Here is a 23,859-nt window from a genome sequence, read left to right as displayed (position 1 = left end):
GGAATTGGCTTCCATAATTGGGAAGGTATATAGGCAAGTGTGAAATCTACAGAGCAGGCCGTCATGAATGGCATGCTGTAACTTTTGGGCACAGGTGAAGCTGTTGTCAATACGAGGAATTTCTGCAGAGAGGCCTCAGCTCTGCTTTTGAGATCTTTCAACTGATTGAATCAGTCCTCCCTAGATTATTTAGGATAATCTTTCTTACTGAAAGCAAGTGGTTATGGACTTTAATTGTATCTACAAAATGTCTTCACAGGAACACCTAGGTTAGTGTTCATTGAGTAACTGGGGACTGTAGTTTACCCAAGTGGTTGCATCTACTAGATCATCACATCTAATCAGACTGACTTGCTTTCAACTCTCCAACATATGATGCTATTTCATGTCTCCCAACCTTTGTTCATGCTGCTCTCTCTAGGATGCCCTGGTTTTGCTCCTTTGTCTTTTAACATTTTTAAACTACCTGTCTCTCTACCATAAGGTCTTCAAGGGCAGAGATTCTCGCTTATTTATCTTTGTACTTCCAATAAATATTTGCGGGGGAGGATTGAACTGAACCTTCATTAGCTGTTTTTCAGACTACTACAATAGCTTTTTCTTAATTTTTTTTCCAGCTTTATTGGGGTATCATTGACAAATTTTAATACCTTTATAATTGTTCTACCTGCTTTTCATTGAACAAATATTTATTGAAGGCCTCTTAGGTTGCCAGGTACTCTTTAAGTTTTGGGCATACCTCATGGAATGAGGAAGGAGTCTGATAGTTTGAGGAACATTACAGAGACCCCTGAGCCTAGAGTGAGGGGGAAACATCAGCGTAGATAGAGACCAGATGGAGCAGGGCCTTGTAGACTATTATAAGGTCCTAGAGCTCTTTGCAAAATGGGAGTTCTTACAGGTTTTTGAGCAGAATAACCCATTATATGACTTAAATTTTAAGAGGACTACATTACCTATTGTGTGAGAATACACTACAGATGGAGAGGGTGAAAGGGGAAAGGTCAAATAGGAGGCCACTATAATAGTCAAGTCAAGGGATGATGGTAGCTGTAACTAGGGGCGACAGAAATGGTAGTGAGAATTTGGATTCTGGAAGTATTTTAATGTTGGGTCATCAAGATTTCCCAATGAGTTAGACGTGGATTAAGAGAGAAAGGAGAGCTAAGGATGGCTCCAAGATTTTTGGCCTGAGTAAATTGGGCTGGTATCAACTGAGATGGAGAAGGCTGCAGGGGAAGAAGATTTGGTGAGTTTTAGGGAAGAAGTAGGGACAAGATTGGAAGTCTGGTTATGGACATGATAATAAGAACTGGCCAGAGGTTCCGGAAGATGGCGGCGTAGGAGGACGCAGGGCTCACAGCGCGTCCTGCCGATCACTTAGATTCCACCTACACCTGCCTAAAGAACCCAGAAAACCGCCAGAGGATTAGCAGAAGGGAGTCTCCGGAGTCAAGCGCAGACTAGAGGCCCACGGAAGAGGGGCTCCTCCTGAAGTGGATCACCTAAGGAGAAGCGAGCTAAGCCTGCCCCTCCAGCCCCCGTGCACCTTGCCTACCCACCCCAGCTAATACGCCAGATCCCCAGCAACACAAGCCTGGCAGTGTGCAAGTAGCCCAGACGGGACACGCCACCCCACAGTGAATCCCACCCCTAGGAGAGGGGAAGAGAAGGCACACACCAGTCTGACTGTGGCCCCAGCAGTGGGCTGGGGGCAGACATCGGGTCGGACTGCGGCCCCGCCCACTACCTCCAGTTATACACCACAGCACAGGGGAAGTGCCCTGCAGGTCCTCACCACTCCAGGGACTCTCCAAAATGACCAAACGGAAGAATTCCCCTCAGAAGAATCTCCAGGAAATAACAACAGCTAATGAACTGATCAAAAAGGATTTAAATAATATAACAGAAAGTGAATTTAGAATAATAGTCATAAAATTAATCGCTGGGCTTGAAAACAGTATACAGGACAGCAGAGAATCTCTTGCCACAAAGATCGAGGGGCTAAGGAACAGTCACGAGGAGCTGAAAAACGCTTTAAACGAAATGCAAAACAAAATGGAAACCACGATGGCTCGGCTTGAAGAGGCAGAGGAGAGAATAGGTGAACTAGAAGATAAAGTTATGGAGAAAGAGGAAGCTGAAAGAAAGAGAGATAAAAAAATCCAGGAGTATGAGGGGAAAATTAGAGAACTAAGTGATACACTAAAAAAAAAATAATATACGCATAATTGGTATCCCAGAGGAGGAAGAGAGAGGGAAAGGTGCTGAAGGGGTACTTGAACAAATTATAGCTGAGAACTTCCCTGAACTGGGGAAGGAAAAAGGCATTGAAATCCAAGAGGCACAGAGAACTCCCTTCAGACGTAACTTGAATCGATCTTCTGCACGACATATCATAGTGAAACTGGCAAAATACAAGGATAAAGAGAAAATTCTGAAAGCAGCAAGGGATAAACGTGCCCTCACATATAAAGGGAGACCTATAAGACTCGTGACTAATCTCTCCTTTGAAACTTGGCAGGCCAGAAAGGCTTGGCACGATATCTACAGTGTGCTAAACAGAAAAAATATGCAGCCGAGAATCCTTTATCCAGCAAGTCTGTCATTTAGAATAGAAGGAGAGATAAAGGTCTTCCCAAACAAACAAAAACTGAAGGAATTTGTCACCACTAAACCAGCCCTACAAGAGATCCTAAGGGGGATCCTGTGAGACAAAGTACCAGAGACATCACTACAAGCATAAAACATACAGACATCACAATGACTCTAAACCCATATCTTTCTATAATAACACTGAATGTAAATGGATTAAATGCGCCAACTAAAAGACATAGGGTATCAGAATGGATAAAAAAACAAGACCCATCTATTTGCTGTCTACAAGAGACTCATTTTAGATCTGAGGACACCTTTAGATTGAGAGTGAGGGGATGGAGAACTATTTATCATGCTCCTGGAAGCCAAAAGAAAGCTGGAGTAGCCATACTTATATCAGACAAACTAGACTTTAAATTAAAGGTTATAACAAGAGATGAAGAAGGGCATTATATAATAATCACAGGGTCTATCCACCAGGAAGAGCTAACTATTATAAATGTCTATGCGCCAAATACCCGAGCCCCCAGATATATAAAACAATTACTCATAAACATAAGCAACCTTATTGATAAGAATGTGGTCATTGCAGGGGACTTTAACACCCCACTTACAGAAATGGATAGATCATCTAGACACACGGTCAATAAAGAAACAAGGGCCCTGAATGATACATTGGATCAGATGGACTTGACAGATATATTTAGAACTCTGCATCCCAAAGCAACAGAATATACTTTCTTCTCGAGTGCACATGGAACATTCTCCAAGATAGATCATATACTGGGTCACAAAACAGCCCTTCATAAGTTTACAAGAATTGAAATTATACCATGCATACTTTCAGACCACAATGCTATGAAGCTTGAAATCAACCACAGGAAAAAGTCTGGAAAACCTCCAAAAGCATGGAGGTTAAAGAACACCCTACTAACGAATGAGTGGGTCAACCAGGCAATTAGAGAAGAAATTAAAATATATATGGAAACAAACGAAAATGAAAATACAACAATCCAAACGCTTTGGGATGCAGCGAAGGCAGTCCTGAGAGGAAAATACATTGCAATCCAGGCCTATCTCAAGAAACAAGAAAAATCCCAAATACAAAATCTAACAGCACACCTAAAGGAAATAGAAGCAGAACAGCAAAGGCAGCCTAAATCCAGCAGAAGAAGAGAAATAATAAAGATCAGAGCAGAAATAAACAATATAGAATCTAAAAAAACTGTAGAGCAGATCAACGAAACCAAGAGTTGGTTTTTTGAAAAAATAAACAAAATTGACAAACCTCTAGCCAGGCTTCTCAAAAAGAAAAGGGAGATGACCCAAATAGATAAAATCATGAATGAAAATGGAATGATTACAACCAATCCCTCAGAGATACAAACAATTATCAGGGAATACTATGAAAAATTATATGCCAGCAAATTGGACAACCTGGAAGAAATGGACAAATTTCTAAACACCCACACTCTTCCAAAACTCAATCAGGAGGAAATAGAAAGCTTGAACAGACCCATAACCAGCGAAGAAATTGAATCGGTTATCAAAAATCTCCCAACAAATAAGAGTCCAGGACCAGATGGCTTCCCAGGGGAGTTCTACCAGATGTTTAAAGCAGAGATAATACCTATCCTTCTCAAGCTATTCCAAGAAATAGAAAGGGAAGGAAAACTTCCAGACTCATTCTATGAAGCCAGTATTACTTTGATTCCTAAACCAGACAGAGACCCAGTAAAAAAAGAGAACTACAGGCCAATATCCCTGATGAATATGGATGCAAAAATTCTCAATAAGATACTAGCAAATCGAATTCAACAGCATATAAAAAGAATTATTCACCATGATCAAGTGGGATTCATTCCTGGGATGCAGGGCTGGTTCAACATTCGCAAATCGATCAACGTGATACATCACATTAACAAAAAAAAAGAGAAGAACCATATGATCCTGTCAATCGATGCAGAAAAGGCCTTTGACAAAATCCAGCACCCTTTCTTAATAAAAACCCTTGAGAAAGTCGGGATAGAAGGAACATACTTAAAGATCATAAAGGCCATTTATGAAAAGCCCACAGCTAACATCATCCTCAACGGGGAAAAACTGAGAGCTTTTTCCCTGAGATCAGGAACACGACAGGGATGCCCACTGTCACCGCTGTTGTTTAATATAGTGCTGGAAGTTCTAGCATCAGCAATCAGACAACAAAAGGAAATCAAAGGCATCAAAATTGGCAAAGATGAAGTCAAGCTTTCGCTTTTTGCAGATGACATGATATTATACATGGAAAATCCGATAGACTCCACCAAAAGTCTGCTAGAACTGATACATGAATTCAGCAAAGTTGCAGGATACAAAATCAATGTGCAGAAATCAGTTGCATTCTTATACACTAACAATGAAGCAACAGAAAGACAAATGAAGAAACTGATCCCATTCACAACTGCACCAAGAAGCATAAAATACCTAGGAATAAATCTAACCAAAGATGTAAAAGATCTGTATGCTGAAAACTATAGAAAGCTTATGCAGGTAATTGAAGAAGATATAAAGAAATGGAAAGACATTCCCTGCTCATGGATTGGAAGAATAAATATTGTCAAAATGTCAATACTACCCAAAGCTATCTACACATTCAATGCAATCCCAATCAAAATTGCACCAGCATTCTTCTCGAAACTAGAACAAGCAATCCTAAAATTCATATGGAACCACAAAAGGCCCCGAATAGCCAAAGTAATTTTGAAGAAGAAGACCAAAGCAGGAGGCATCACAATCCCAGACTTTAGCCTCTACTACAAAGCTGTAATCATCAAGACAGCATGGTATTGGCATAAAAACAGACACATAGACCAATGGAATAGAATAGAAACCCCAGAACTAGACCCACAAACGTATGGCCAACTCATCTTTGACAAAGCAGGAAAGAACATCCAATGGAAAAAAGACAGTCTCTTTCACAAATGGTGCTGGGAGAACTGGACAGCAACATGCAGAAGGTTGAAACTAGACCACTTTCTCACACCATTCACAAAAATAAACTCAAAATGGATAAAGGACCTGAATGTGAGACAGGAAACCATCAAAACCTTAGAGGAGAAAGCAGGAAAAGACCTCTCTGACCTCAGCCGTAGCAATCTCTTACTTGGCACATCCCCAAAGGCAAGGGAATTAAAAGCAAAAGTGAATTACTGGGACCTTATGAAGATAAAAAGCTTCTGCACAGCAAAGGAAACAACCAACAAAACTAAAAGGCAACGAACGGAATGGGAAAAGATATTTGCAAATGACACATCGGACAAAGGGCTAGTATCCAAAATCTATAAAGAGCTCATCAAACTCCACACCTGAAAAACAAATAACCCAGTGAAGAAATGGGCAGAAAACATGAATAGACACTTCTCTAAAGAAGACATCCGGATGGCCAACAGGCACATGAAAAGATGTTCAACGTCGCTCCTTATCAGGGAAATACAAATCAAAACCACACTCAGATACCACCTCACGCCAGTCAGAGTGGCCAAAATGAAGAAATCAGGAGACTATAGATGCTGGAGAGGATGTGGAGAAACAGGAACCCTCTTGCACTGTTGGTGGGAATGCAAATTGGTGCAGCCGCTCTGGAAAGCAGTGTGGAGGTTCCTCAGAAAATTAAAAATAGACCTACCCTATGACCCAGCAATAGCACTGCTAGGAATTTATCCAAGGGATACAGGAGTACTGATGCATAGGGGCACCTGTACCCTAATGTTTATAGCGGCACTCTCAACAATAGCCAAATTATGGAAAGAGCCTAAATGTCCATCAACTGATGAATGGATAAAGAAATTGTGGTTTATATACACAATGGAATACTACGTGGCAATGAGAAAAAATGAAATATGGCCTTTTGTAGCAACATGGATGGAACTGGAGAGTGTGATGCTAAGTGAAATAAGCCATACAGAGAAAGACAGATACCATATGGTTTCACTCTTATGTGGATCCTGAGAAACATAACAGAAACCCATGGGGGAGGGGAAGGAAAAAAAAAAAAAAAAAGAGGTTAGAGTGGGAGAGAGCCAAAGCATAAGAGACTGTTAAAAACTGAGAACAAACTGAGGGTTGATGGGGGGTGGGAGGGAGGGCAGGGTGGGTGATGGGTATTGAGGAGGGCACCTTTTGGGATGAGCACTGGGTGTTGTATGGAAACCAATTTGACAGTAAATTTCATATATTAAAAAATAAAAAAATAAAAAAAATAAAAAAAAAAAGAACTGGCCAGATCACGTGAGTGGTGGAATAAGCATGTCTGGAGTTTGAGAGATTGGTCTGGGAAGGAGATATAAAATCAACTGTTGTTGACATATAAATGGGCTTTAAAGCCATTTAATGAAAAGAAATGACAGAAAGAAGTAAAGATGGAGAAAGGGAGAGAATTAATGGCTGGAATTTGGGTGACCCCAATAATAAAGGTAGGTGAGAACAAAGACCAAGAAAGAATGACTGTAAAGGATGTTGAGAAACTAGAAATTACATGTTTTGGAAGTAAAGAAAGTTAATCAAGAATTGAGGAGTGATTATGTAGTTTAAATGTTGATGAAAATCAAGTAAGATGAGAGCTAAGAGTTGGCCATTGATTTGAGTAAAGTGGAGATCCATGGTGATTTTGATAAGAACAGTTTTGGTGCAGTGGTAGGGATGAACCCCTGAGTTAAGTGTAAGAGAGAATGGAAGGATATGAATTAGATATTGTGAATATGGACAACTTTTTAAAAGCCATTTTTCTGTGAAGGCTAATGAAGAAATAAGGCCCTGGCTAGAGAAGAGGTAAAGTCAAGAGAGCATTTTGTTTTTTTCAAAATAGCATATCTCCAGCAGATAATTTATGATGTTCAGGATAGGGGAGAATTCATGATGTGGGTGTCAGTGAGAGATGAGGGCTATGCACAATAGAATCATGAATAATTTATCTGTGATAACAGATGGGAAGGGAGAGTATGTGTGGCTGTTGGCAGGGTGACGAGGGTCTAAGAGTTCTTTCCTACTGTATCAGTTTTATCTGTAATGTGGGAAGCAAGGTCATTACTGAGAATGAGAATAAAGCCTTGTTCAGAGAGGGAGGGAGAGGGAGATGGTATGATGATGTGTGGAATGGGCAGGGGAAATACGATTGCCAGCCAATCCACATTAAAAGCCCATTTGAGATTCATGGTCATGAAATTAAAGTAGGACAGGTCATCATGGTTGTGTGTTGTTCTTTAACCTTGTTTAGAGACATGTGTGAAGACATAGAACAGATGGACAGTTATATTTAGTCAGGGTTGTGATTTTGCCAAGGAATTAAGGAAAGAGAGAGGGTATCAAAGATGCATAAGAGGGAATGAGAGCAATCAGTTATATGATTCAGGCTTGGTAAGGTGGGGAGTGAGACCATTAAGGGGATAAGGAACAGTGGAAAGTTGATAGATTAGTTGGTTGGAGGTTTCAGAGGGGTTGGAAGGGTGTCAAGGTTAGGATAGGAAGAAGAGCTAGAAAGTTAAGAGGTGGTTATGAGAGAGTGGAATGCTTGGCACTGATATTATGGAGGGGGTTGCTGTTATTAGTAATAACAGGGTCTAGACTAGGGTATGAAATGAGTGGCTCTAATAGGGTGGAGGGCAAGAGTATTAGAGGAAAGAATTCTCAGAGACTTGAGAGGCCAGGGTTTGGGAAAGATCACCTATAAAGATACTGAAATGGTCAAGAATTAAATAGGGTTTGGAAGAGTGATAATAAGCCAGGAGTTTACCTCATCAAGAAATGAGGGAGTATGGCCTGGAAGGCAGCAAGTAAATGCAATGAAGAATTGAAGGTTCATATAACAACCTGAGACTCAAGGCTGGGGATGCTTAGAGAAAAGGAAAGACCAGTGGTCTAAAGGTGGCATTAAGACTCAATGAGGATATTTCCTCCCCTCCAGGTCCATTGGTGTGAGGACTGTAGGAGAAAAAGAGTACCATAGGAAAGAGCCACAAGGAAGCAGTGGCCTGTGGAAGAGCCAGACTTTCATAAGAACAAGATAATGAAGGGAACATTCTGAGAAAAGACTGATGATAGGAGGAGAACTATGGAGGGCCCAATGGAAGGGTTTTGGATGTTGGGGAATTGCCTTCCACAACTTTCTTTAATTATTTTTCTGGACCATCGAAAGTTTTCCTCCAAATAAGACCATTAATAATATCCCTCCTCTACTTAATAATCTTTATGGCTGTCCAGAAGAAAGCACAACCTTGTAAGTCCAGTTTTTCAAGCCCTCTGCAATTTAACCTCTCCCAGTTTTTCTCGCTTATCTTTTGTACTCCATAACCTGTCTTATTCTATTTTAACCATCTACAGCTCTTCACTGTTTCTCAGATAAGCTCATGTTACTTTTTGAAATGCCTCTTTCCCCAGTAAATCTCTATCCAGCCCTTATCATTACTCAAAATGTAACCCAATACCACATTCTCTCAAAAGTCTTCCTACATCTCACTAGTCAGAATTGACCTCCCACTTTCCAGTACTTCACACAATTTGGAAGCCTTATCAAAGTCAGTGTGTTTTTCAGACTTCATAGTTCTCTTGGAATGCAGGAACTGTATTCAATTTATCTTTGTATTCTCCATAATTCAGAGAAGGTTTTACTAAATGATTATTTGCCGTTTGTTGAAATCTATTCCACCCCCTGGGTATAGGTTTGCATTCTGAAGTTACACAGGATAAATCTAAATTCTTTCAAATGATGTTCCTTTAGTTGTTTAAAAACTCATCTTGAGCTATTTGCCAGCTGAAACATTTCCTACTTTCTTCAGTTCTTCCTTCAATGATACGGTGTTAAGATTGTTTACCATTCTACCCACTTCTGCCTCTTTGAATTTACAGTGCCCAGAATTACATAGAATATTTGTTCATCTCTGACCCAGGTAGAGTTGAGTCAGTGTTTACTTGACATCCTATGCTGAAATTAATAAAAATTTAAAGAAGTATTATTTGCTAATGGTGTAATGTCAGTGTGGGATAATTTAGCATATCTCATGTCACTGATATCACCTTAAGAACACATCACTATGTTTATCCATAATTTTATCATAGATATTGAACCCTACTTGCATTGGATAATGGTAGAAAATATAAATAAGGCCAATTCTTTAGCATAGAATTATAATTAAAATTATATTAAATAAGTTATAATTAAAAACCCAAATACATATATTTAAAACTCCTATTCTGCAAGATAGATGTGAGTTCAGTTACATCCTTTTATTTTTAGTGTACTTAGCAGTAATGCATCCTAGCTCTCTGTTGAGAGATAATAGAAGAGCTCTCAAACTTATTTCTAGCAAGTCATAGATTTTAGAAGCATCATGGACATTTTAGTACTATTGAGGCCTATCAAGTGATTCATCCACTTTTTACACAGTTAATAATCACAATTCTCAAAGTGCTTTCCAAAAGCTCACTCAGACTGGTTGTGAAGTACAAAAAGAAAAAAACAAGAGAGCCTTGTAGATCTTCTGTGCTATCAGCTCTGAACAATTTCAGTTAATTTATCCCCCTTTGAGTTTATAAGCATTTCTGAGTGCCTACTATATACAAATATGTATTTGGAAGATAACTCCTTGGGACTGGAATGGTGTAGAACTCTATTACACATGGACCTTAGGGAGCTTACACTCATGTTCAAAGAAACAATCAGTCAGGGTTCTTTGGTTATAAACAACTGAAACTATTTAATCCAAGCAAAGAAGGAATTTAAATCTGGAAGATATGGATGGAAAGCCTATAGAAACCAGCCTTGGAAAAGGAACAGAAACCAAGAAATAAATTACTTAATTATCTGAAATAAATGAACCCTTACCATCTGTCTTAGTTATTTATAGTTTTTATTACCATTTGTCTTAGTTTTCAAGACTTAGGAGAGACAGTCTTATTGGCCATGCACCTTTTCCTTGGTTGAGAGGTGGTGATGAAAGAAAGGATAGGACAGAAGGAGACTTCCCCCTTCAGCTTTTATAATAGGATTGTAGGACCCCTTGATTTCTCCTCCCACCTGGGTTACATGTAGTAAGGGAAAGACACTGTCCCAAAAGGAAATAGAGGTGATGTTAGAAAAGAGAAATGCACATAGAAGAATGTCCACTACAGGGACCTGTATGTAACCTGCTGTAATAGAAGCCAAACTGTTTTAAGGGCTGGAACAAAGATAAAAGTAAAGTTATAGGAATATTCTTATTTGGAAAAATCTAAGAAGGATTCACAAGGCATATAGTCTACAAATTGGACTTTGAAGGTCAATTAGAATATCAACAGGAGGATGGATGGCCATTCCTATATAGGAAAGAGCATAATAAAAGAGACAGTGCATTATACTGGTTATGAATTCAAGCTTTGTTGTTAGAGATTTTGAACCCAGATATGTTACCTGACAGCTGTGCAGACTTGGGCAAATGACTTAATTTCTGTGAATCTCAGGTTTCTCACCAGGATATTAATACCTATTTCATGGCCTTAGGGTTGCCGGATGAAATACAGGACTCATAGCGATTTCAGGTAAACAGCAAAATTTTTTGGTGTGTGCCCCAAATATTGCATGGAGTACACTTATAATAAAAAATTACTAGCTGTTATTTGAATTCAAATATAAATGGGCCCCCTGTATTTTTATGCACTATATCTGGCAACTCTATGTAGCACTGTTAGGACAAGTTAATAAATTCATTAATGTAAAATGTTCAATATGATTTTTGGCACATAGTAGGTGCTCAGTAATAAATGGTAGTGATCACTTTTGTTCTCACCATCACAGTCACAGTTCAGAAGCCTGAAAATGAATATGTCCCAGAACCCTCTCTTGCTCGGTCACTCTACCATAGAGCAGTTTTCCAGTTAACTCATGCTGGAATGAATATCAGTAAGACAGCTTCTCACTGTGCTGTACTGACACAGGAGCCCTTTACCTCTATCTTGTATTGTGTGGTTTCACTTTCCTTCTGATTGTTTCAGATGTTGTTCTTGTGTGTTGATTTTATTTTGACCTTATCTTTCAGCCACTCATAATTAATGCATGTTATTTTCTATTCCCCTTTATAGGCAAATAATAGAAGTATTAAATGGCACGAGGCTTGGGACTATAATTTAAGGGTCAAGAGTAGAGTAAACTGAAGCATTGATTGCAATCTTTTGAATTTGAAACCATAAAGCTTGGTGTGAGTATAGATCACATTATCCCAGTTTAATGATTATGCCATATAAAATAGAATTAGAAGCCTTCTGCAATCTGAAATATTTTTATTGCCTTCCCTTAATCTGTTAGGCCTATCATACTGTCCCAGAGAAATATTATTGATCCCATTATATGTCCTACATTCTCTTTTAGAATTTGTGAAATGATTTTTTTGCTGATACGTTTCATGGTTTTCCAAATAATTTCTAACACAATTTCTTTTATCTTTTAAAACCTGAGCAGCCCTTTATGCATGATTATGTAGACATGGTATCTAAATGCTGGGACAAGTCAATTTCACACGAGAGGAACTTTAGGGTTTTGTTGTTTCCAGTGATCTAGAATGTCTGTAGTTCTGTCTGTATACAGAGGTGTTAAATGTTTGACATAAATCAAATTACAGCTATAATTTATTAAGCACTGTATCATATTCTCAACCTCAAGAACTGTTAAACTGCTTGAATTCCTTATCTCATTTAATTCCCCTAATATTCTCTTGCTGTTATCCTTATTTTATGGCTGGGGCACAGAAAAGGTTAAGTAATTTGCCCAAGAACATACAGCCAGTAAATGGTAGAGGCAAGATTCCAAATCAGGTAGTTTGATTTTGTCATTCAGTGTGTGATGTTACCTTCTTCTTCAAACAACTTGGTGGCTATATATTTCTAGCAAGTTAGCGTAGCAAAGTCTTGGAAAATTTAAATTAAAATACCTGTAATAGTTAAAACCTTGATGTAAGAAGAACTTACTGAAAAAGGGACCAGTAGGATTCCATTGGAAACTTATCTAAGTGATGCTCTACTTTTTAACTTCTTTTTTGTTGTACTCTGCATTACACTTGGTTTTTTTTATCCTCCCCTTTTCTAGTTCCAATATTATAAAACACATAACCATTGCCCTGAGTTTTAGTGATTACTTTCTGGCCCTCATGTCAAGGTCTGGTCTCAAATTAGGGAACAGATTGAACTTAGCATTGCCTTTCATGTTTACCAGGAGCTACAGTGAAAGGGACAGGGAGAGACAAGGAGCAAGTAGGGAGAGATTTAAAAATGGACAGCCAAGAAAGACTTGTGTCTTTATTTATTATTAAAATTTGTTAATGCAGCTCTGTCAGTGCAGAGCTGAAGCTGGGCTCAAACTCACAAACATGAGATCATGACCTGAGCCAAAATCAATAGTCGGATGCTTAACCGACAGCCACCCAGGCGCCCCTAGACTTATATCTTTCTTAAGAAGCCACACTAAGGCTGACTTGTCTCTAGTTCTGCCAAGATGAAAGTCAAGATTCAGCTCATTCCTTAGAGAAAAAAATAAGGAAAAAGCAAATGGATGGCCATTCTTTACAACAATAATAATCATGATACCACTACCTCACATTCGATGATGCTCCATTGTTTCCAAAGGGCTTTCATAAATATTTCTCCTACATCTTGCTAAGTTCTTTTAGCAGTCTATGAGGTGGAATTATCCTGATTTTACTATGGGTCAGGAAATGAAATTTCTTGTCCCAAAGTACAAAATTGATAATTGATGCACCCTGACTAAAACCTACATCTTGTATTTCTTATGAGTGTGTGTGTGTGTGTGTGTGTGTGTGTGTGTGTGTGTGTGTGTGTGTGTGTTTTAAACTGTGCCACTTTTTTCCCCTTGAAGATGAGAATTACTTGAGTGTTAAATTTTGGTGTTTTTCTCATCACCTTATCTGGAAAGAAAAAATTGAGAATTGTGGCCGAAACTTTTTTACTGAACCTGAGGAACCTGGCTGCTCTCCTTGAGTAGATCTGAAGCTTGGGTGAAATTACATATTTGTTTTATTTGTGAAATGGATTTTGGGTGTGACTGGAAGATAAGATCTTCCACATGGCTTTGAAATTATGTGGTAAAAAATTTCTAAGAGTTACTTTGGACTTCTGTTTTATTTCTCATTGAATTGAAGGTGAATGTGGTATCTTTCAGAACAGTCAGTGGTGGGATTTGGAAATAACACTAATTATCCTTCATTTGAATCTCTTCCTCTTTAAGTGTTTTTTTTTTTTGTGATGTGTGATGTGAGTTTAGTAAACAGGGGGTGCTTAGGAAAACAAGCTATTTTGGGCATTGGTATCTGTGTTCCTTGCTCTCATTTGCTGAGTAACAGAATTGTGTTTTCTAAAAATATGTACCAAATTCTTCCCTTAGATATTTGCATTTTTGTTTCCCTTTGCTTAGAGACATATGCACATATTTTGACTTATATGATGCATGTAGAGAGAATTTTCTGAAGTCTTTTCACAACCAGTTGAACACACAAAGTGAGTGAAGAAAAGCTACAGAAAAGGCAGCCCCAGGGAAAACAAAATGACTAATTTCTGGAACAAAGATTGTGTTTTGTGCAGTATAAAACTGTATCTTCTGCCTGAGGTTATTTGAAACAATTTTATATTTAAGAAGCTTGGAGAGATTTAAATAATAATTTAACTAAAGATCATACAACTAGAACTAGTTACCTGAGCCCATAATTGTGGTAGGTAGTTAATAGTAAGCTTCCATTCTGCTTAATTTCCTAAGTTAGAGGTAAGAGTCATGTACAAGATAGGCAGAACCCTAGCGCTCATGAAGCTTGCTGTCTTGCAAGGCCATACTCTTTCATACGTTCATCTCAAGCCCATCTATAGATTTATCATGCAAGAAAGTAAACAACATTATAGTAATGCTGAAGGTCTCATGTTTTCTATTCTGCAACCCCTCCTAATCCTAAATACTGTCTTCTCTTCCTCTAAAGAATGCCTGTCATCATAGCAACAGAACTCACCAGCTAGGATATTGCAAGAGCCCCCTGCCCACCCACCAAGAAGCCCTGCCTACAGAACTCACAAATCTTTCCTGGTTTGTAGCTTTGCAGCTCTGGTTTCCAAACTCTCTTTGGAACTGCTAGTGCAAGGATGCATTATAATTTAGGAGATCACAGTCTTGCCAGTCCTGAGAAACATGGAAACAGTTTTGTTGAAAGTCAGCCATTATTGGCTAAAGCACTGGGATTATTATTTCCATTTTAGACCTGAGAAACTTCTACCCGCTATTAGCTAAATGCGATTTTCCAGTCAGGATCCAGTCCAGAATTGAGTCCTTAGAACTACTCAATGTTAAACATTTGAAAGAATATCTTTAGCTAGTGACGGTATGGGTGAATCAGTCTGTTTATTCCTATTAATACAATGCTGAGCTTTCTTTTGGAAGAGAATAATCTTCCAATATTACTAGATTTATAGTTATGAAACACTAATATGAAAGAGTGTGATCTGTGTGTCTTTTCACAATAGTACTTATGAAGCATCCTCTATTGTAAAGTCTTTTTAGCTTGTGGCACATTAAATAGATTTTGGTAAGCACCATAAATGAAGGTAAGACACGGAGATGGAAAGTTTTTCTAGAGCCCGCGGAATATCCCACATGTGAATCTAGGGTTTCTGACTTCAGATCCTTGAGAAGAACTGAAATCATTTTCTTCCTTCTTAAAAGATACATTTTGAACACTGGCTTGATGCAGGAAAAGTTTGTAAAGAAGACAGAATGTACTGCTCCCTCTCCTTAATACCATTCTTCATCTTAACATTGTCATAGAAACACTGAATTCACTATGAGGAATTGAAAACAAACTCTCAATTACAAAAAAGGGTATTTTTGCAGCCTATTAAATCCAAAAATATTACATATGAGGATTTATTTTAGATATTTATATAAAATTTTGGTATATCACTGCTTCCTATATTGTAAAAATATTGCATTTGACAATTTGTATTAAAAAATGCCTCTCAGGGGGCACCTGGGTGGCTCAGTCAGTTGAGCGTCCGACTTTGCTCGGGTCACGATCTCACAGTCCGTGAGTTCGAGCCCCGCATCAGGCTCTGTGCTGACAGCTCAGAACCTGGAGCCTGCTTCCGATTCTGTGTCTCCCTCTCTCTCTGGCCCTCCCCCCATTCATGCTCTGTCTCTCTCTGTCTCAAAAATAAATAAAAATGTTAAAAAAAAATTAAAAAAAAATGCCTCTCAGGACAGGAACTACCAATTTGTATTTACAGAATATTAGTAAAATGTAGACAGATGCTCACATCTAGCATCATTAATTATGAGGAAATCACAGAAAATACCATTTGTCCCCTCTGGCCTACTTTACAGAGTCCCCCATTCTTTTGTGTTGCATGGGGAAGGTAAGATTTGACTTGTCATACTTCTCTTTATTTCTCTTTCAATGTGAAATAAATAATCCAAGTCCAAGTTACAGAATTTTTTTAAGGCACTGTTTTTATTTAGTCTATACCCTAAACCTGGAATTGGCCTTCATTTTCCAGAGAAGGAATATGCCATATAAAATTAGATAAAACATAGAAAATAGATACTCACCTGGTGATCTAACACCATGAGCCATATTTGCATATATATATAAATAATTGTCCATAATTTTCAATGGAGCCTCCAAAAATTTCATCTTTTCCATTTTATAAATGAGAAAAATGAGGCTCAAAATAATGACATTAAATAAAATGTCTCAGGGTCACATATAAACGAAATTCAAATCCAGATCAATGTCATGTCAGAATCTGCTTTTTTGTACCATTTTGTGCTAATTTGCAAATATAAGATCTGTCTGAATTCGGTTGAACAAGAAATTGAATTTTAAGTCATTTAAAATTATTAAACTATAACAGAATATTATTATATATTATATAATATATTATTAAATGTAACAGAATAACTAAGAATAGTGATTTGATGGGAGGGTGGAGGACAAAGGGAAGTGGCAGTAATATAACTTATATTGTCTTACATCATAGCAGGAAATAATAAGTAATAAATAAAATGGATCAAGAAACAATGGAACACCTGCACATAAATAGCCAAAAGAAGTAAAAACAAACTCTTGAGAGAGTACTCAGGGGATAGGTTTGGATTGAGAAAGGGGTAAGTTTGGCGACTCTTGACTTTCATTATAAGCTTTAAGATTTTGGTACCTCAGCATTTTCTTTATTATTTGACAAAATTTGAGAAGACTTCACAAAAAGTAAATGTATGATCTAGAACATGTCTTTCATGGTTATCTATAGATAACCTGTCAAGATGCCTTAAAATTATGGACGAGGAAAGAAAACTGGGATGTTTTCTTAGTCTGTATCCACTGTTACTAGTAATGTGAAATTGCAGTATAAGAGCATTAATTGAGCAATTAAAATGTTCAAGGCCTTGTTTTAGATTCTCTAGGAGATAAAAGTGAGTAAAGTTTGTTATCGGGCCTCCATCATGTTACAGTCTAGTTGAGAGTGCTAGAGATGAAGAAAAAACCTAGATGGGGAGAAATGAGAGCTCACATGTCTGTGTCTACTCTATACTGTGCTAGGTACTTTACCTACCTTATTTTTGATAGAAAAATGTACCACAGAAAAGATAAAATATAGGTAGCCATAAAAGTTCAAAATAGAAATAGTAGAAAGTGGTGTTTGCTTATTAGGATCAAGAAATGTTTTCTGAAGCAGAGTATTTAGGATGGGGCTTAGAAGTAGAAAAGGATTTCTATAGACAGAGATGGAATGGGAGAGGCATCGTCATATTTGCTAATTGAGACTCCTATTTAGAGCTTGGTTTTTTTGGTTCCTTTTGTATGTAAGCATTTAGCTAAATCTGTGTAAGCTACTTATAAATCTAAAATGAATTTTTAACCTATTGTTTGCCCAGCTGAAGATCTTTTATTAAATGTAAGCACTGCTGTCAAGGTTACTTTTTATTGAAACTACTTTCAACTTCACTGTCACACTGCAGAATCATAATTAAGATTTGAGTATAATCAATCAAGTGTGAGAGAATCTCAAGGCAAAATTGGAGATCACATGAATTTTGTGGCTATTTTTGATTTTTAAAATTGTGCATTATGTTCTCCACATCTTTAGGAAAGTTTTCAGCTTCCCTCTTTAATGTAACTTACTGGTTTAGTTTCGTTGGGATTACATTTGGTTTGCATGTCAGTTACTGTCAACAACAATGGGGGTTATATTTTATTTTAAAACTTGATCAGTTTGAAACCATGACATTTTCACCATCTTGCCTCTGAAAAAAGACCTTTGTGTTTTGACTCAAGTCAGAGGCCTCTTTGACTACAGAAGATATGATTCTCAACATTTTAGAGAACACATTGAAGCTATAGGACTAACAATAAATAAATACCAGACATTCAAAGTAGACATAGGATGTTTTGTATTGAAGTAATTTAGTCTTGTTCAGTTGACAGTATGTGCTAAAGGTGAAGATTGTCACTTTGAAGGATTTATTGAAAATGTCCTTGGACAAGTGATCACTTTCTATTTAGGAAAGTTTGCAAAAGCCCTACTTTGTCATGTTGGACTTTAATGAATGACTTTCTGTCAGAAGTTCCAGACCCTTATGTTATTACACTTTATGAAAGTATATTTTTTATTTCTTCTAGAGCAGATGAAGAAAGATACCTTAAATGTTAAGGATTCTAAATGTGATCTTAAGGTTTTCCATGAAGAGAATGCTGCATCCTACAATTTTGAGCTCTTTAACGTATACATTTAAAGAATTGAATTAATTTAGAAAATTTTATATTAAATTATTCCCTTACTGGTTTAACATCTATAGTCTTTAAGACTTGAATCCTGAATTCTAAATATTTAATGTTCTCTACTGACACAATCTGAATTTTTTAATGACTTTAAAATTATAAAAGTATTTTGTTTATTATAAAAAAATAGAGAAGATAAAGAATAAAACAAAATATACCCATAATGTTATAGGTGAGATATAACCTGTGTACCCATTTGGACTAATTTCTTTCTTTTTTTTCTAGTTATATAAAAGGGTGTTTTTTTAAATATACTTGAGACAAATCTATTTATCTGTATCTCTGTATTCATTTTCCTCACATTTTAATTTTACCTTAAGCATTAAATGTTCTTTAAAGAGACGTTAATGACCTGAATGCCCCCTTTATATTGCTGCTTCTGTGACTTCTTATACTCCTATACTGTTCTTTAACAAAAAAAAATATTAAAAATTTGTGTAACTTTAGTTATTAAAATTTGTGGCTATTAGTCAAAACTACTTCCACATGAATTTATGAGCTTCTGACTAAGGCAAACAAAGGTAAATAAGTTGGGCTTCTATTGATTAGTCTAGCAAGTCCTTTGCTTTTTAGGTTATGCAGTGGTATTTATCTTGGTCTGAAGTTCTAGAACATGGGACTATTGGCAAATCCAGTTTTCTTATTTCTGACAGCCTATATTTGTAACTGCTTTGATATAGGGGCTATTAAAGAATGGTAGTTATGAGCATGGATTGGTATTGCATCTTTACAACTTAGTAGCTGTGTGACATTGGGCAAGTTACTTCTCACTGCACCTTCTTTTCAAAGGTAAAGACTAAATGAGATGAACAAACACATAGCCCAGAGCCAGCCTAGAGGCAGGAGTGAATATTCTTGTTCTTTATTTTTTATCATTGTTATTATAAGGTCTTTGGTTATTGAACAGAACAAAGGACTTAGTAGAGGTTGAAAAGCATCAGAACTTCTCCTTATTCACAGTGGCTGAACTTGGTGGAAATAAACCAAATAACCCATTTTAATTCCTGTTTGGAAGCTTAGTCTCAACTTCAGTAAGGCAACCGCATGCATGCATTTAAGAAGTTCACTGTGTCTACAGTGCTTGACAGTCACTGAAATGCATGCTGGTATCACAAAAAATGGACTTGTGGCTTCTCATTATTCATAGCTAGATAGTTCTATACAAATGTCAGTGTTCCTTTGAAACATTATTAAGGATGATAATAGTAATGACTTCCAATTTACTGAGCACTGACTGTTTGACAGCTAAGAGCTTTTCATGCATTATCTCATCTAGTCCTCATGGCTATTCTGTGAGATTGTTATTAATATCACCCCTATCTTATAGATGAGGAAACCAAGATTTAGAGAGATTCAGTGTTTCCTAAAAAGAATTTGAATGCTCAGTTGTAGGACTCTAGTATCTGAGCTTAGAGCTTGCCTTGTAGCTCTATGGCTTTTATGTTTCATAACTACCACACAGCCTTAGTCATTCATTCAACCTACATTTGTTGAGGGCCTACTCTGTGCTAAGCACTGTTCTAAGTACCGAGTGATAGCATGCAGATAAAAGTTCCTGCCCTTCTAAAGCTCACCTTCTATTATGTTAAGTTACTTATGTCCTTGTCCCTCCTAGAATGAGTGTCCCTGTGCAATCATGACTGTGTCATATTCTTTTTGAGTTTTAGGGACATAACAAATTTATTGAAGGCTAAGAATAATTTCTGGGCTTATGAAATAATTATTTTTACAAAAGTATTGGAAGCTAGGGCATGGCCTACTCTGTTCATCAGGCTATCTTTTCCTTTTAGCACTGGCTTTTAACCCTACCAGACTCCTCAAATTGGAGATGTTATTTGTAATTATTTTAAGAAGGATTTAAAGGTTTGTTAGTAGTAATTAAGCTACTTTTTGATATCTTGGTTTCCTTGACTTCTTTAAATGTTCTATAGGTATATGGAGCAGCATAAATAACCCTCTTTCTTTAGAACACACCAAAAATGCATCAGGCAAATCTAGTACAAGAGGTTTAATTATTTCATAGAATAAATAAAAGCATTCTGGTATAATTGAAAAATAAGTGATGTAGTAGGGAAGTCCAACCATGAGGGGGAAAATGATATCTTTTTTCCTGTGATATCAAGAATATTAAACCCTTTTCTAAGAATGTATTATAATTTTAGAGAAGATGCTATAAAGTATTTGTGTTGAATGTCACTTTTGAGCCATGTGAAGCTAAAAATAATTTTAAATGTCCTTGGGTGGAGGCTAACATGTTTCATTCTTCACCTAGGAAATTATCAGTAAATACTATGAAGGGTGTGGTATTTTAAAAAAGTAATTGCCTTATTTTTTACATTGGAAATACAGTTAAACCTTTTTGGTCCCATAAGGATCAAATGGCTGGTAATGTTTCTCATTTTTTTTTTTTTTAAGTAATTTTTCCAAGAGGGAGGATCACTGGCAAACCAGCTGGCTGTTCATTTTAGATTTTGACGTTGCCTCTCCTCGGGACCCTAATGCTGGGCTCTCTGATAACCAGTGCAAACTCCATGAATATCTTTCATTTCTCTAGAAGGAGGTGTGGATTTGCAAGGCTACCAGCTGGATATGCAAATACTACCTGACGGCCCAAAGAGTGATGTGGACTTTTCAGAGATTCTTAATGCAATACAAGAAAGTAAGTTTAACTCAAATTTTAATTTGACCATGAAAGGAGAAACTATTCTAATATTTGGGAGGGATAATAAAACTAGAAACTTAGATGCCATGCTTTAAAAAAATGTCTTAAAAGAGATACTGTGTAAGATAATTTTGAGACCAGAAAAGATGGCTACTGAACTGCAGGTTTAATTTGTGAAACTGAGTCACATAGTATTGGGGTGTTTGAAGAAGCCTGATGGAAAACTGGAGTGGAATTATAAATTCTATATATTTAGTATTCTGTGATATTTAACCAATATCTAGGAATTGTAATTTTTAGATTCCTTGATTAATCATAATCAAATAAAACTCTTTGAGAAACCAGAATATTATTCCTTTGCTCAAATGTAAGAGTAGTAAGAAGTAAATGTTGATGCAATAAACTGAAATCAGGAATTTATTCTCCAAAACGGATATCTTGAATCTCTAATGATGGGCTGTGATCCAGGAATGACCCCTCTCTTGTAAGCATTTTGATTAATCAAGGTTTACTCTTCTTACATTACTTTGTGTTTGGTAGTTGTCACTACGAATTTGATCATAAACCATACATTTACTCAAGTTATAGATTCAGCATTGCGGATGGATGATGTAGTATCACATACTAAATCATTAACATTTGTCTCATTATTGGAGCTCTAATTCGTGATAATGATACTCCTCTTTTAAGATCCAATAGTATTGTACAGTTTCGCGTTTGAAGGGGTTAGATCTGAAGAGCACTGCAGAAAGAACCACTATAATTTTTTTGCTACTTTTGGTTTTGTGACACTGCATTTCTATACTAAATTTTTAGTGAGCAGCTTTAAGCATTTTCATAGCAGTTATCCTCTTTTGTTATTATACTGCCCTCCTGACCTTCTGAGATAATTAATACTTTCCTTTCATAGGTAGGACAGCTGAGGGTGGCAGAGGTTACCTGTTGAGGTAATATGATCAAGATTGGAGACCAGAGGAGGATAGAGGGTCTCCTACCCTTCATTTAATTCCTTTCTGAATGTGCTCAGTATGGGGTTTAAACACATCAAGGGGAAGGATCCTGAAATTGAAGATAAGGCTGGTACTAAGAGAAATATTTTTAATGAAGAATACAAGAGGACCAGTTATTTGTTCTGGTTGGGCAGTCCCTTCATATTAGCTTAATGAATAAAAGAGAAAAATTTCCCCAAGAGATTAAAAATCCAATTAATAGACATTGGAGAGAAAATAATTTTTTCATGGGAAGTTATAAAATTCTGTAATTACTTCATCTGATTTGAAAGATGATAGATTATATAGTGCTGAGAGGATTTTAAAAAATTTTTAATAAATGATAAAAGTTGGCTTCTATGCAAGTGCAGGAGATGAACTTAAAAGTTTTTAGGGCTGTGTGAACTTACATAAATTTAAATGTTTATGAGATTATATTTATAGTAATTTTTGTTAGCATATTTTACTACAGACATTTGTATATGATAACGCTGTGAACAAGTAGAAGAGTGGAGGCTTATGAGTAGTTAATATTTAAATGTAAAACTAAGAAAAGGGAAATATTTTACTTTAAAATGAGAAGAAACTTTTTATACGTTTAAGAATTTTCTAATATTTTGTAACTAATCTGTTTTCTTGTTAAAAAATAAGTTTGATGCTGGGACGCCTGGGTGGCTCAGTCTGTTAAGCTTTCAACTTCAGCTCAGGTCATGATCTCGTGTTTTGTGGGCCCTGTATCAGGCTCTCTGCTGTCACTATAGAGCCTGCTTCGCATCCTCTGGCCCCCTCTCTCTCTGCCCCTTCCCCTGCTGGTTCCTCTCTCTCTCTCTCTCAAATAAATAAACTTAAAAAAATAATAATTTTTATGCTAAGTAGGTTTGAGAAGCTGCCCATGTGGCCTGAGTCATTACTGGTAGGAGGGATTTGGACCTTTTATCTCCCTTCAGTTTCTCCCTGCATTTCAAATGTGATTCAGATATTTAACAAGTTAATTGAAATTTCTAAGTATAAAAATACATAGTTTGGTTCTTCAAGGGACTGTACTATAGATTATTGTTTATAGGAAGCTTTAAGAGACCAACTTACAAAAATGTAAAAATATATAGGATTTGGACATCAGGAAAATTCTTTCTCTCCTACAAGTATTTTTCTTGAGATGATAGAAAGATTTCATTATTTTCTTGGAATTTCTTGGACATACATATATGACCTTTAAGAACAAGCTAGAAAAGAGAGAGAAAGAGTATTTGAAACATGTTTTGAGTGTCAAAGGTAGGCTGCCTGATACAGTAAGTGCTCTTCCATTCTATCTCTTCCTATTCTTAAAACAACCCTATAAGTAATAGATGCTATTTTTTCCATTTTAAAGGTGAAAAAAACGGAGTATACCTCCCTAAGGCTAAATGGTTAATATTTGATAGTCAGTGTTTAAACATATGTTGGCCCTTGTTCTGATAAATAAAAGATTAACTAAAAATAATTAGGAAAAATGAACTCCAGATTAAAAAAAAATTATTCTTATTTTGGGGCAGCTAGGTGGCTCAGTTGGTTGAGCCTCTGACTTCAGCTCCGGTCATGATCTTGCAGTTTGTGGGTTTGAGCCCCATGTTAGGCTCTGTGCTGACAGCTCAGAGCCTGGAGCCTGCTTGGGTTTCTCTGTCTCTCTCCCTCTCTTTCTGCCCCTCCCTCACTTGTGCTCTCTCTCTCTCTCTCTCTCAAAAATGAACATTAAAATTAAAAAAAATTATTCTTACTTTGTTATGTCCTGATGCAAGAA

General features: G+C 36.9%; 1 protein-coding gene across 6 annotated transcripts in view; it reads left to right on the top strand.

Moving 5' to 3' along the window:
- ANO4 (anoctamin 4) overlaps positions 1 to 23,859 on the top strand; it is a 418,329-nt gene that overhangs the window by 187,979 nt on the left and 206,491 nt on the right. For 5 of the 6 annotated variants that reach the window (XM_053894722.1, XM_053894720.1, XM_053894725.1 and 2 more), the window contains one exon: positions 20,986 to 21,090. The exons of the other annotated variant lie outside the window; for it this stretch is intronic. In XM_053894722.1, the coding sequence (XP_053750697.1) occupies positions 20,986 to 21,090 (105 nt within the window). The remainder of the gene's footprint in view (positions 1 to 20,985; positions 21,091 to 23,859) is intronic. 6 annotated transcript variants of the gene reach the window in all.

Source organism: Panthera pardus, unplaced genomic scaffold (assembly GCF_024362965.1).
Source record: "Panthera pardus isolate Hobbes unplaced genomic scaffold, ASM2436296v1 HiC_scaffold_6, whole genome shotgun sequence".
Taxonomy (NCBI): Eukaryota; Metazoa; Chordata; class Mammalia; order Carnivora; family Felidae; genus Panthera; species Panthera pardus.
The sequence above is the reverse complement of the archived record's forward strand: the minus strand, read 5'-3'. Positions and strand labels throughout refer to the sequence as shown.